The 16,008-nt window shown below is 42.3% G+C and overlaps 1 protein-coding gene across 1 annotated transcript in view; it reads right to left on the bottom strand.

The window, feature by feature from the left end:
• Window positions 1-8,551: 8,551 nt before the first annotated feature.
• The window catches only part of INTS7 (integrator complex subunit 7), a 150,212-nt gene continuing 142,755 nt past the window's right edge, over window positions 8,552-16,008 (bottom strand). Inside the window, exon 20 of the mRNA XM_007953716.2 lies at window positions 8,552-8,839. Coding sequence (XP_007951907.1) covers window positions 8,552-8,839 — 288 coding nt within the window. The remainder of the gene's footprint in view (window positions 8,840-16,008) is intronic.

Genomic DNA, 16,008 nt, shown 5'->3' with positions numbered 1-16,008 from the left:
AAAAGCAGTAGCAACATAAGTCAATATTTAATTATTTTTGAGTGCAATCTTTTCCTTCCTCGAGGCTGGGTATTTATTTTCACTTTAAGGGCATGCCTTCTTTCCAAATCCTCTTTTATCCCTCTCTGGCTTCCGAGTGGTAAGTGCTCAATCTCCCTGATTATGCCAAGAGGCTCTCTGAAAAGGAACACATGCAACCCACCTGTCACAAGGAGAAAACACTGAATGGTGGTCAGTTTTCAAATTACCTAAGATCTTCACCTGACTGCTGTTAGATTATAAAGTCAGAAAATGGTACTCTTTTGTGCTGTCATAGCCTTTTTAAACACCCTCTCCACATTCTCTAGAGGATTTCTGTCAAAAGAGATTACAAGTTGCCTGAGGGCTTGCGCTGTCAGTTTTCTTACAATCTCCCACCGCCAGGTCAGGACCTTGGATTGTGCTGGGTTCACACCAAGAAAACCCTGCTCCCTCACTTGCTTCCCACTGCCTTCCCCTGATTTCTATAGTTCCCCTTTGATTCCTTCTTGTGTCACTCCAGAGCTGACCCTCCTTATGGCATGATGTCTGCCTGGTGATGGGTGGTGATGGGGAAAGAGAACGCAAGGCAAGGGACAATGTTAAAAATGTATTGCTTTGCTCATCTCACCAGAATTTCATGCCATCAGGGTGAGATAACACATCAGCAAAAAGCATCATTAGCTCCACTGCTTGCATCAGGGGAAAACTCGAGGTGGCACAGCCTATTTTCACTTCCCATTGTCTTAGAAAACAGAACTAGACACTGATGCCTTCACATAATCCCTCTCTCTGATTTAGCTCTATTCTGTCCAATCCTTTAAACATTTAGAGTCTGTTCTGGTTACCTAGTGCCACTCTGACAGGAATATACCACAAATGAGATGTTGTTGTTGTTGTTATGTGCTGTCAAGTCGGCCCCGATTCATAGCGACCCCTCCTTGCGTTTCCGAGGCAGGATCACTACGGAAGTAGGATTGCCCAATCTTCCTTCCGAGGAGTGGCTGGTAGGGCTTGAACCGCCAGCCTTCTGGTTAGCAGTCAAGTGCTCTAGCCACTATGCTACCAGAGCGCCCACAAATGAGATAGCTTTAACAAAAAGGAGTTTATTCTCTAATAGTTTGGAGGCTTTAACTCTGAGTTCAATCTGCCAGGTTCTAGGGGCTGGGTGAAAGCTCCTCAACCTTGGATTTCAGCTCTGCCTCCTGCTCCCGGCCCAATGGAGCTGGAGGCTTTTCTTCACTCAGACAGCAGCTGGCTGCTGAGACTGACAAGCCCAAGGTTGACAAGTAAAAAGATACAGTCCCAACCTTATCAAACCACACAGCAGACCATTCATTCAAGTCCAGTCAAAGTACCAAGATTGGCAGAGCATGGCAGGCTGCTGAACAATGACTTGGCTACACGCAGGATTCAAGCATGCCATAAGCTAGAGACCATTACCAAAGCTGCTGCTTATATACAGGAAGACGACCATATCCCTAAAGCAGCTACTCAGCTGCTTGTGGTAGATCCCATCATGGAGCTGACTGCTGGTCTCATGGGGAATAACTAACTACCACCAGCTGCCCAGCCACACAACCAGGCCCAGCCAAGTAGACACACAACCTTAACTACCAGAGAGTCATAGCCACAAATAAGCTTCATCAAAATCCACACAAAAAAATTCCCAAGAAAACCAAAGAAAGGTGAGGTAGACACTATTTCCTCTATGCATACAACCTTTCTCAAACCCATACAAAAGTTTTGAGTATTTGGTGGGTGTTTGTGGTCCTGATTGTTCTAATTCTCTTGGTATTACCCCATCTTTACAATTTTAGTTTAAGAAAGTATCTGGAAATAATATTTTTGTCTTAGTTTGTCAGTTAGTTATCACTATACCAAAGCTAGACTTGTAGATATGGTTTGTAAGGAAGCCATTCTCCAAACTTATTTTACCAAATTTCAATCTTTAACCAGAGCTGAATAATAAACAAAGAGGACAATTATGTCTTGCACAACAAACCCTACTCTGTAGGAGAGAACTGCCCTAGGAGGGCTTAGAAAATAAGCAGGTTGAGAGAAAAGATACAGACTGAACATGTTTGGTTTAACTAAAGTAGATTAGAAAAAAACCTTACCACTTTCTGCATTCTTCCTTATTAAAATGTGGAAATCAATGGCTCCAGGTCCTTCTCTTTTTTTTTTTTTCCCTTTATTGTGATTTGAATGAAAGTTTACAGAGTAAATTAGGTTTCCATTCAACAATTCACACATTTTGTTTCATGATGTTGATTGCAATCCCCACCAACGGTCACAGCTCACTTCCTACTTTCTGTTTCGTATGTCCTATCACTTCTTCCCTTCTAAGCTTTGTTATGTGCCGTGGAGGTGGACTTGACTCATAGTGACCCCTTCTTGGGTTTCCGAGGCAGTTGTTGTTGTTGTGATGTGCCATCAAGTCGGACCCGACTCATAGCGACCCCTCCTTGGGTTTCCGAGGCAGTATCACTACAGAAGTAGACTGCCTCATCTTCCTTCCAAGGATCACTACAGAAGTGGATTGCCCAACCTTCCTTCTGGAGTGGCTGGTGAGTTTGAACCGCCAGCCTTAGGATTAGCAGTCAAGTGCCTTAGGCACTAACGCTACCTGAGCTCCTTCTATGCTTTATCCCTGAGCAAAAACTGCTCTTTTGAACTTTTATGATTGATTGTTTTACAGAGTGCCTATCTTCCTGGTGTTACTGTTTGCCTTATAGGCTGTCTACTGTTTTGCTGAAAGTTGAGCCACAGGGGGTGAGTTCAGTTCTAGGCTTAAAGGGTGACTAAAGGTTACAGTCTCAGGGATTCTACCAATTTCTATCAAACCAATAAACTTGGTTTTTTTTTTTTATGATTTTAAGTTTTGTTCCACATTTTTCTCCTACTGTATCCAGAGCCTTCTATTATCCTTTTCAGAGCTATTGGTAGCTAGCTAGGCACCTTCTAGTTCTTCTGGTCACAGAGTCATCGAAGCTGAGGTTCATGTCATGTGGCCCATTATTCATCCTTTGGACTATTTGCTTCCAATGATTTTCTTCACTCTTCTTCGCTCTGGACATGGACAGACCAAAAGCTGAACCTGAGATGGCTGCTCACAAGCCATTAAGACCCCAATCACTTCTCACCGAAGTAGGATGTAGAACATTGCCTTTGTGGACTATGTTATGCTAACTGATCTAGATGTCCCGCAAGACTGTGGTCCTAAGTTTGGTTATGGCTAAAAAGTTTTCATCACTGTGAACGGCTCCAGGTCTTGATGTGCCATTTAAGGAAAAAAACACGTCTTCCTCTGCTTAAATCTCAATTACATTTGAAAACCAAACTGCCCATGGAATGAGCACATCAGACAAGGAGATAGCACAGGATAAAGGAAAATACACTGCCCCTAGCATGACAGGTCTTGGCTGCTAGATGAGAAGTGGAAAGGAAGACCATAACCTCCTGCTAGAGTGCTGCTGGTAGGAAATGCAAGTTCATTCACCTGACTTGGATTTCTCAGTACATCCCATCTTATTTTTAATGTGTGTGTGATTGATAGAGGCTGAATCCAGGGAAGCACTGGAAAGAACACAGCCAAGTGTTGAGCAATGAAGCACTGTATTAGCATAATTAGCAAAGCAAACATAGAACTCTTGATTATTTTCCTGTCATCCATCCAGTCACTTTTCCACCTGACACCTTTGGTGCCTCAAAGAACTCCAATGTAGACTGACCCCTTATCCAGAAATCCGTTTAAGGTATATCTAGGTTCCAAGGAGCTCTGGTGGTGTAGCACCTAGGCACTTAACTGCTAACCAGAAGGCTGGTGGTTCAAACCCACCAGGTATCCTTCGGAAGGAAGACTGGGCAATCTACTTCCATAGAGATACTGCCTCGGAAACCCAAGGAGGGGTCGTTATGAGTCAGAATCAACTGGACAGCAGTGAGTTTGGTTTGTTTTTGGAAGGTAATAGTGAAGGAGCTCTGGTGGTGTAGTGCCTAAGGCATTTGACTGCTAACCAGAAGGTTGGCAGTTCAAACCCACCAGTCCTTCTGAGGAAGGAAAATGGGGCATCTTTATAAAGATTTACCACCTCCCAAACCCAATAGGGGTCACTGTGACTCAGAACCGATTCAATGGCAATGAGTTTGGAAAGTAATAGTGAAGGAATGCTGGTGGCACAGTCATTGAAGTTGGCAGTTTGAATTCTCCATGTGCTCCATGGACGATGTGGCAGGCTGCTTCTGTAAAGGTTATAGCCTTGGCAACCCTATGGAGCAGTTCTACTCTGTCCTGTAGGGTCACTAGGCATCAGAATCCACTCGACAGCAATGGGTTAACAGCAAGCCCTCATTTTTTGATTTCTCACTCCCTGTACCATCAATTCTATAGGCAGTAGCCACATGAGGCTGTTTAAATTGCAATGAATTAAAAAGTAAATGGAAGATCCAGTTGCTCAGCAACAGTAGTCACATTTCAGGTACTCAATAGCTACATGGGGCCAGTGGCTATAAGGGGTTGTACACATCTGAACATTATCATCTTCAGAGTAAGCTCTACTGGATGGCACTGCTTATAGGCAGAGAAAGACCAAGTCACCCAAGTTCTTACAAATGAAATTTAAACTGACATCTCTGGGACCTTGACATCTGTGAGGACCTTGTTGGATTATTTCTCTCTGGATAGTATCTTAATGTGAAGATACTATTGCCTCCAGATGCAAATTATCTGTCATCTTGGTTGGCCTGAACTAGTAAGGTCATCAGAAGATCCCTTAGTATAAGCTGGTATACAATAGTGCTTTAATTTCTAGTCAATCAGCTATCACTATCATGAAGGTGATAGCTGTTTAACAAAGTATTTTACATTATTTTCTTGGTATGGTTGTCTTTAAATATTTTAATTAAGTAGGATTAACAGCACTATAATAGAAATTCTATTTTGTTTTTAGGTCAACATTATTTTGTTATTACTCTGCACCCAAACTGAATTTGAGGGAAGATAGCTTAAATGTATTTACTAGCAGAGAAAAAGGAACTTTTATTTTGAATAAATAAAATGGTAAGATTAAGAACTGATCTGACAAGGAAAATAAGACTAGGGAGGATAATAATAACAGTAGTAATAACAGCGCTTACATACTGCTTACTATGTGCCAGGTATGTTCTAAGTGCTTGACATAGAAAAAAATAAAACCAAACCCAAATCCATCACCGAGTCAATTCTGATGCACAGCAACCTCCATTGGGTTTCCAAGGCTGTAAATCTTTACAGAGATAGATTGCCTCATCTCTCTCACGTGGAGCAGCTGGTACGTTTGAACCGTCAACCTTTTCCAGTTAGCATCCAAATGCTTTACTCACTATGCCACCAGGGCTCTTTGCTTTACATATATTGATTCTGTATTAATTCACTCAATCTCACACCTAGCCTATGAAGTACTACTATACTTCGCTATCTTAGAAATCAGGGAAGTGAATCATAGAGAGATTAATCGTCCAGGGCCACAAAGTTTGGTAGAAAGAAGATTATCTGAAGTGGGGTAGTGTGGCTCCAGAGGCTGTGTCCTTAGCCACCATGCTCTACTGAAAAGCCACTAAGCACTGAGAAAAATTAGTCCTGTCTTCCTAGATTCAATCAGCTACTGTCCTTTTAGCTATTATTTCCAAATTCAGGGAGCATGATCACTTCATTAGTATGCAGATCTTTCTTTTCTGCATCTTTTTTTCCTCACTCATTAGTCTAGTGTTGAAATTGTAAGCACACAGTTTTCCCTCACCTCAAATAATTATTTCACAGCAGATGCCAAAAATGAAGTAAACATAATACTAAACATAAGATCAGACAGAATTCTCATCCTGGAGTTAACAGACATACTGAAATATTTCATCTTTTTGCTTGAAAAGTTATTTTCAAACTCTGAACTACTTGGGCTTGTAATTCCCTTCCAAGTTTGAGGTCTCTGTGTGGCAGGCAAATGGTTTGTACCTAGCTGCTAACTGGAAGGTTGGCAATTCAAACTCACCCAGTGACACCACAGGAGAAAGGCTTGCTGTTCTGCTTCTGTAAAGATTACATACAGCCAAGAGAGTAAGGAGGGTTGTGTGACTTGAAGAACATGACCAACGTCACTGATCTGTACATGTATAAATTCTTGAAGTGGTGTATACTCTGCTGGGTATATCTTTTAAAAAAAGCTTATAGCCAAGAAATCCTTATGAAGCAGTTCTTTGTAACACACAGGGTCACGTGAATCAGAAGCAATTTGACTGCAATGGGTCTGTGTTTTATTTCTTCCCTCCAGGTTTGTGTAAGGGGCCTAATCTAAGAGTTTACAACTACAGCTATTAAGAACCATCTTTTCAGAAGACAAAATTCGGGAAGGTCTCAAAGGGAATTGGAGGTTTACAGGATGGTTTGCTCTCCTAGAGAACTCTACCTTGAAACAATACCAGAAACCTGATACCCACACTCTAAAATCTAATTCTGAAAACAATAACTTAATTACAAACAACTGAGAGAAGACAACTTAAATGTATTTACTAGCAGTATGAGACGGAGGGAATTAATAGAGAATCAATATATGTAAAGAGCTCTGGTGGCATAGTGAGTGAAGCATTTGGATGCTAACCAGAAAAGGCAGTTCAACCCACCAGCCGCTCAATATTAAGAAACCTTTTTTTTTTTTTGATCTTTAGACTTTCAGTCATCTGATAATAAACTCTAGACTGGAGTCAAGGTCTAGCCTAATTTAGTCATTTTATAGACAAGGAAATTAAGCCTTAGAGAGATAAAGTGACTTTCCCAGGTCACAGAGCTAATTCATCAGAGCCAACAGGAGAACCCTGGCTTTCTGAGGCAGCTCTTTACCCATTCACTAAAAGGGCAAGGGGATCTGCAAACATCTCTGTACTGCTCTGGGAATTCTCCTAAGGCCTTTGTACCCAGACACCATTATGACTGTACAGACTGTGTCCTGTGTACAACTGGGCTGCATCTACAGGCTCTCATTCACAGTGGACACCAGAGGTTTACACCTTTTATGATGATGTCTGGCCACGGGCAGTGGTGTTGAGTTGGGGCAATAGCTCACAAAGCCAAGTGATCCTGGAGGAGCCTAAGTTGCCAATCACTTCTCATTCTTACAGGCCACATACCAAGGGGGAAAAAATAAAAACTTCATATTTTTCTTTTAAACTCTATCCCTCCTTTGAATTTGAAGAGAAAAAGGCAAAACAAGCAAAGAAATTTAGATTTATTTAAAAAGCAAAATTCCAGGGTATGAGCCCTGCTTCATCTTGAGAGCTGCATCTGGAAGTCACTGTATCCAATTGCCTATATGTCATCAACATCTGCAATCCTACGATCCCTGATGTTTAGAAATCATGGCCCCAAAATATTAAGTAATCCCAAATCAAGAAAGAAAGGTTAAATTATATCTAACACACTGTGTTAAGGCAAGAACGTATATTATTATACTTTTAAATGGTTTCCAACCAATTATTAAAATAGAAAGAAAAAAGGGGTTTTCTGGTTAACCAGAAAACTCAAGTCCCTGAGCATCCCAACTACTTGAGTTTGAGTTATAAAGAGACCGTTTCTTACTACACAATCAAGTCTAGTTATGTAACTCACCAAGTAGAAACCAAACCAAATCAAAGGAAAAGATCGGTCTCCAGCCTTTAAAAATATTAAGATATTAACTGTGAATGATATTTTTCACTTTTAGAAAAAGTATAAGAAGTGTAGATTATACAGTCACACACATATTAGGAAAAAACCAATTCATTAACCTCTAAACTTTCTATGTAATTGCTAGCTGCCCTCTTGGGTCAATTCAATACTAAAACTGTAAATAAGACTGCTTTAGCACAGGAAGAGATAGTTACGTCCTTGAAATAGGATGTTTCAATTCTGTTGGATTGTAGGTTCTCACAATGCAGAAAGAAGGCTGGACGTTCCAGGGGACTCCTTCAAGTTCATTTATGGAACAACTCAGTTTCTACTACCATGGATAAGGCTTGCACTCACTAGTCAGGACTTTGTAATGCTTAGCTTAGAATCGACTGGATGACAGTAGAAAAGCGTGGAATTTCAGGTCTGTGTCAGGCAGCAAAGGATGTATTCTGGTGAAGAAACAAGTCAAGTTTACTAATTTAATGACCCAAATATAGAATTATATTCCTGAAAGAAAAAGAAAAAACTCAGCAACAAAAAGCAATAAAGCAACAAAAAGCAATAAAGCAACAAAAAGCAATAATGCAACAAAAATGTTCAATATGAAGAAAGGATTCAGGTTAAAAGGAACAAGGAAAGAATTCTTTCTGGATAAGAACCCAAATATTTCTCACACTAAATTAAAAAACAAATAAACAAACAAAAACAACCAAAAAACCCAGTATATGACATTACAAAAATCAATGAATAAATGGATTCTACATTTTAACTTTCATATCTTAATCCACATGAAAAAACAAATTCTTTGCCAATTTGATCAATCCTTTTAAAGTCCATTATGCATTCATCACATAGCTAAAATCGTGTGTAGGCATTTCGTTGTTGTTGCTGCTGTAAAGGTTGCTGGGCTTGCTGCTGCTGTAGGCGAATTTGCTGGGAATAAGGATCTTCCAGGGATTTTACAAATATGGTAGTTCTGGGACCAGTCTTCCATACAATACCATTGGCATCTTTCACTGAAGATTCCACTGTAATGTTGTGTGTTCCAAGGATAGCAAAGTTCAACAGAAACTGAGTACTGAAGTAATCATTATGAGGTTCAACTCTCTGCTCCATCTCATTGGTCATGTTGTCAATGGGTATCTGCAAGGAAAGAACTGTTAAGTAATAACAAAAGCTAGTATTCAATGGGTGCTTACTATGGACAAAGGAGCCCTGGTGGCACAATGCTTAGCTGCTAACAGAATTGTTGGCAGTTCAAACCTACCCAAAGCTCTGTGGGAAAAAGATGGGGCAATCTGCTTCTGTAAAAATTTATGGCCTTGGAAACCCATGGTGCAGTTCTACTTTGCCCTATAGGGTCACTAAGAGTCATAACTGACGCAACAGCAGTGGGTTGGTTTTTTTTTTTTTGGTACTACGGGCCAACTAAATCCTTGCAAGAATCAAGAACCAAGAGGTAGGAGCTCTTATTCTTGCTTTATAGATGAGGAAATACAGGTAGAGGAATTAATTTCTCCATGGTCCAGGAGCTGCAAAGTTGGCATGTGAACCCAGGCAGGCTGACTCCAGAGGCTACTTTTCATCATTAAGCTCTTCACTATGCTTGAATATAATGCACTTCCACAGCCCATCTGCCTCCAACTTTAACCCCTATCTTTCTTTAGTTTGTGAAGAGATATTCTGAAGAACAGGATGGAACCATCTGTCTCAGGGAGTCTAGAATCTAAGACACTAACAAGAGCATAATGGTAAATCAAAGGTAGGTTTTTTTTTTCTCTCCAGTTGGTTTGGTTTTACATTAGTTATTTAAATAATGTAGGGATTCCTCCCTTCCTTAAGTTAATTTTAGAACTTGTACACTGCTTACTGAATATAGGCAGTTCCCAGTTATCAATGCAGTCCATTCCTAACTGTGTCTTTAAGTGGAATTTGTAGATGAGTTCGTACAGGTGCACACTGTTCTTTAGTTTAAGAAAAAGCTTGAAGACTTAAAACCTGCATGTGCAACAAGGGAAGGTGATTGTGATGAACAATTTGTTGCTAGTAGGGATTGGTTCAATTGTTTCAAAGTGAGGGAATATTTACTACATAACATTAAAGAAGGGCTTGGAAGCATGAGCAAGCACAGTCTAAACAATGCTGCCCTAGTCAGGTGGTGGCTGACCTCGCCTGCTTTGAATCTGTGTGACTCTCCACAGTCCTGCTAATAATCCAATCGTATGCATCATGCTCCTGAGACCGTTCACTATGCCCTTTTCCAAGTATCCCACTCCAGGGCTGTGACCTGTAACTTTTCCAACTGTGGTTACTGTGACAAATCATCTGAACTGTAAACAGTCAGGTCTGTTCCTGTTTTACTTCAGTGGCCATGACAGAACCAGTTCAAAGCCCTGCATTAAGGGACAAGCAGGGGTTTCCTAAAATCAGTGTCTTATTCAGACTGGTAGCATATAGCATGTTATAAAACACAGATTCATTTACTTAGCCAGACACTCCTGCCTTTGTCCTGCTGGCGTATCTTTCTCCTATACCCGAGATGAAGCATGTCAAGACACAGCCTTACTCTGAGAATGCAGATAAAGGTAATCTTAATGAGTATCTGATCAGACTGCTCTATGTGTATGCTGTGTAATTAATTATATAAATTTGCCTAGAGCTTCATGTCTCAATCAGCAGTTATCATAAGGCCACTTTTCCAGAGGCATTTCCCTATAAAATTAACATTTACCAATAAACACATGATCTAATTATTTATGGTATACCAAAAAAAAAAAAAAACAAAAACCTAAAGCCACTGCCATTGAGTCGACTCTGACTCATAGCTACGCCCAGTGGGTTTTTAAGGCAATCAGTCTTTATGGAAGTAGATTGTCCAGTCTGTCTTCCACAGAGCGGCTGGTGTGTCTGAATGACCAACCTTCTGGTTAGCAGTTAGATGCCTTAGTCACCATGTTACCAGAGCTCCTTTATTTATGGTAATAGGGACATTTTTTTGAAAGCACACTTAACTTTTATAGGTTTTTTTTATTTCCCTGGAGAATATGCCTACTACGCAAGAGCTTCCTTAAACAAAAGGGCCAGAAACTGGTTTAAGGAACCTGATCATACTGAATGGATGGCTGCCGTTTATGCTGCAAAATCACTGTAACATTACAAAGCAATACTCTGCTGGCTGGCTTATCACATCAGCTTTGTGACTTTCACCAATGCTTCTTGAGAGGTAAGTCAACAAGCTTATGACCAGTGTTCCTAGGTTTGAATGATTCTTTCTTAACAGGAGAAATAATTATACACAAGGGAGAAAAAGATAATCATGGTTACTGTTTCATATTCAAAGTGAGCACAAAGAGCTGAAGACAGATCGGCTAGATAAATTCTCATTACAATCTTCTGTGACAACAGAGATTACCTGACCCTAACAGATGTACTCTAAATATAGTAAGTGCTCAATATATGCTAGTTGATATTTTCCCATTTACCAAATTTTGAGTATTGGGAAAATGGAAAAGCAGTCTATCACACAGCCTTCTGATCCCTACCTGGACTGGACTGCCTAATCAGAAGTCTTGGGCCTGGAACTGAGTCTTACCCTCTTCCAGTTTCTTCTCCTTATCAGAAGAACCTCCTTCCTTGTTCTGGGTACGCAGTAAACTGTCTTTTCTCTGCTCATGCATGAGGGCCATTTGGCACCTAACCAACCCCATTTCTGTATCTGTTCCCAGTGCGAAGGGAATGAGGTCTCTCAACTGAGCACGAGAAGGGTGCATGAAGACTGCCAGCCCTGCATCAGCTGTGGGGAGTGACCTGCTGGCCACCGGTGTGCCTATAGGTGAAGCTGACCTTCTAGTAGCTCTTCTCTAAGTAGTAGTATTGCATTGTGTAAGTTATGCCTTCTATTTGACAACCCAGGACCTTGGCTTGACAGTTTGGTGCAGTGAGCAGGATCACCAACAAAGTACACACATCATGGCACAGTGAAGACACAGGGGCTCACTGGTCCAGTCATGACAGATTGTGCTAGCACTCCAGAGGGTGAAAAACTGACTAGACTAAAATGCCAGTCTCCCTCTGGCCTGATGAGGACAAACGCAATGTAGACCCCATAATGTCCCAAGGGTTACACGTGGTACCTGATGGTATTCTGGGATCCCTGTACAGAGAGGTCTGCCTAGTCCAGGTTGTTCGCGAGCCTCAGGCCACAGGGCATCCTTGAAATACACTAGCAGAATGCCAGTGGGTTGTTTCCAACAGAGGAATGCAAGACATAGGGAAACCACTGCTCAGAGCCCTCCAACAATGGGAAGAGGATGGCTGGAGGGGCTCCAACGAGCTGAGTAACTTTAAGTAGCTCCTTGGTGCTAGAAATACCCTTAACATTTTATATGGAAGCAAATGGTTGGAACTTCAGAGAAAGAAAGAGTACAAAGCCCTCAGAGATTGCTTAGCCCAGTGGCCTTAAAGAAACTTAAAGACTTAAATCCTCTCCAGAGGAGTAACACCTATGTAGGGTGCATTAGTATAAGCACCCTCCTTCAAGGTGCTCTGACAGCAGCCTCCAGGACAACAGCAGCAGCAGTAGTGGCAGTAATACCACAGTTGCAGTGGTGAGTGGAGGGGGTGGAGATGGGCCACCTCTATGTTATTCACAACCAGAGACTCATATTGCTCACACTTGCCATGAGGGCATGCACAAGAGAGACGGCACCTCCAGTTTCAAAGAAGACCAGCAGAGGAGGAACAATGAGAAGACGGTACCAGGTTGTTCTCTGTGTACCTCTACTGCTGCCAGGCACAACACAGCTGTGGAAGGGATGTCTGTGCTTGCACAGCTAATACTGTTCCCGGTGCCATACCCTCTGGGCAGCAGCCGAGGTACTGTTCCAACTGGCCTAAGCCACTCTGAGTCTAGGCCTGGCTAGTGACTTCACCTGTCTCTCTGCCCCCTCCTCAAAAAGCGTATGGCCAGATCGTGGTGGACAGCCCCTGCTGGCATCCACATGGTGCTGGCCTGTGTGACTGGTATGAATTGTTTCCTCCATTCCTCATGGTGGACCAGGGGATGGATGTAAGGGCCCTGTCTCCTAGATCTCTTGGAAATAAACAGGTCTAGGGATTAATCCAATGTTCCACTGTTAACAGGGGGACCAAAGACCCTATGACAAAGTTAAAGTTCAATGAGGAGATGAGAAAAGTTGCATTTCCTGAATTTAGACACTGGTATATAGGTGACTGTAATCCCTGTAACCCCTGGCATCAAATATGGAAGGAGAAAAAAAAAAAAAAAGGTGTTTTCTGGTTTTCGCTCTGAGGCTACCATCACTGGGACTCTTGCCCAAATCTAACTATGCAGGAATCCCTTCAGGGCCTTTACAACCCTCTATTTATGACCCCCACTACTGAATGTATTATTGGTATTGATTTATGTTTATACACACCTCTGCTAGCTTTGCCTCCAAGCTCTTCCAGAAATTGTTGCAGCCAGGGCCACCTTAGTGGAGCATATGGAAGACTGAATCTACTTGACTCATGGGCTATAGCTAACAGGCTGGTTGTTTGATTGGGTCACTGAGAAGCCTCTGACTGGCATATAAAACAAGCCCTCTCAAAACAAGCCCCCTCTGCAGATGAGACATTTAGAGACAAATCAATTCTGCTTCTGATAATCTTTTGCTACACTGAGGCCAAAATGTACTGAAAGCATACTTAGACACCATCCTGGACTATGCCTATGTGCAGACTGACATTGTCATAAGATGCTGAAAAGCATGGAAAAGCTGTCTTGCCTAAGAAACCTAAGCCAAGGCTAAAAACAGTGCCCTGGGACTCCCAAACCAACAGGCTGAGGCACGCTTAAGTGAATCACACTGGGCCTGCTGTCCCATGCAGAGGCTTCCACAGGGTCCTGGATGGACTCATTACACTCCATATCACCCCTAAGCTATAGAAAAGACTGACTGCTTTAGTGGACAATTAAAGGACATACTTAAATGGCTGATGGGAGGAGGCAAGATAACACCAGCTTGAACTACACATCTCAGGCAAGCAGCTGGAGGTCTCAATGCAACAGTTCCCCAAGAGGGCACTTATCATTTGTACCATGTTAGATCAGGCTATTTTTCTGTATAATACTCTTGTCCTTTTTGCATATAACCACTCCCTACAAAAGATCTGGATGAGAAAAGAGATAACTGGAAAACAATGTTGTGAAGTTTAGAATATTGAATGGTTCACACTGCTAACAAGGAAAAATAAACCAAAATGCTGGCACCACTAGAGGCATGGGGGGTGTGGTATAGACATTAATAATCTTTGTTTTTCAGAACTGTTCCCAAAAATTTTCCGCCTCTTCCTGAAGAAACACTCCCAGTGCTGCCTTTCCAAGCTGCGTGAGTGCTTGGATTTGCACTGACCGCTGGGCCTACCATCACACTGACACTGCCGACCATGAACCTCAGCTCCTCCACTTTCTATGCAGGGAACCTCCAGCCATTGTCCACACTTGTGAGATTGAAACTTATGTTTATCATAACATAACTGTTTGAGACTGAATGCCTCAGACAGTCCTGAAATCATCGACTAAATGGAATTATTTGGACTGAACTGGGGACCCCAGGACAGGAGGCCTTTTGATGGGAGGCCACATTGGAAGTCTTGTTAATTCGACTGCTTAATTAATGTATGTCTTACTTATGGTACATTAACATTATAAACTCTTTGTTTCCAGAGCAAGGAGATGGGAGCATGTGTGCCCTCTAAAGGCATATGTGCCTTCCTGTGTGTGTATCCCATGATGACGCTGCCTCTCGCCCTGGACTACATCCAGGTGGGCTTCAACCTACTGGCTAGAGTCGTGCTGTGTCTGAACTGATGGCTTGGGCCAGACAAAAAAAGATTTATGAAAAACTTGAGAAAGCTTCCTGGTTCTCTAAAGTCAGTCCCATCTGGGTTCATAATGGGATAGAATCTTTGTTTCTCACTTGGTACCTGAAAAGTTAAGGGGTAAAAGTGAGTACTATGGCTCCTGGCTAAAAATCTATGTGTGATGTTTCAGGCCTGACCATAGGCAATAAAAAAGGCTTTAGCTGGCAGGTCTTAGAGGGAAAGCTGTCCTCCCTACCTAGACTTGGTGCTCAACCCCAAATGGTATAGAGAAGTGACATCCAACAAAGTTGTGCAATGGGCCATGGACATGTAGTTTACCATCCAGAATGGACAACGGACAGAAGCCTTGCACCCCAAAGATTCCCTGATAACAGGGTGGGAACCGAGTCCCATTCTTCTCATTAGGGAACTTTCCTCCTTGTTGTGGGTACACAGAAAACTTTCTGTGTCATGCTCTGCTTATGCATGTCATATGGGACCTGGCCAATCTCATTTCTTTATCTCTTCCTAGCAGGAAGGGAATAGAGTCTCTCAACTGGCACGGGGAGGGTGCATGCAGACTATCACAGCCCTGCCTCAGCTGCAAGGAGTGATTTGTTGGCCACAGGGAATCGGTGCTCATAGTTGAGGCTGCCCCTGCTTTGTATTTTCTCCATGTGAGTAAAGCAATATTCTACCCAATGCTTGTGTATAAGTCATGCTTTTGTTGGCAACCCTGACCGTGGCTCAAAAGTTTAGCACATTCAGCAGAACTGACAGTGGCTATATAAAGTACCATGCTTTTTGTCATGGAAGTCAAGAAAAGGGAAGAAGAGAATGAAGGCTGAGCCTTATAACAGAGTGGACAAAGAGTGCCAGAGAGACAGTAATGCTATCAAAGTAAAGAAACTAATGATGGCTTAAACCAGACCTCCCTTTAGCATTTTAGAATAAATCCACCAGAAAGAATCAGATGCTCTTCTTTTCGTATCTTTACTGATACCCTTTTTTCCTTCAATGTGACCTCAGTTCAGCCAAGGCAAACTAACCAAACCCACTGCTACTGAGTTGATTCTGACTCATGTTGTTGTTGTTGTCAGGTGTCGTTGAGTCGTCTCTGACTCATAGTGACTATGCATTAGCAGAACAAAACACCTCCCAGTCCCATGCCAGCTCTGTGATCCCTGCTACTCTTGAGCCCTTCCCTGTAGTCACTGTGTCAGTCCATCTTGTTGAGGGCCTACCCCTTTTTCATCAACCCTCCACCTTATCAAGCATGACTTCCTTCTCCAGGGAATGGTCACTACTGACAAAATGACCAAAGTAGATAAGACGAAGTCTGGCCATTCTCGCTTCCAAGGAGCGTTCCGGCTGCACTTCCTCCAGGACAGACTGGTTAGTTCTTTTAGCAGTCCATGGTACTCTCAGCATTCTTCGCCAGCACCACA

Source organism: Orycteropus afer, unplaced genomic scaffold (genome assembly GCF_000298275.1).
Source record: "Orycteropus afer afer isolate SDZICR_OR568_19922 unplaced genomic scaffold, OryAfe1.0 scaffold00013, whole genome shotgun sequence".
Taxonomy (NCBI): Eukaryota; Metazoa; Chordata; class Mammalia; order Tubulidentata; family Orycteropodidae; genus Orycteropus; species Orycteropus afer.
This window is presented reverse-complemented; position numbering and strand designations above follow the sequence as displayed.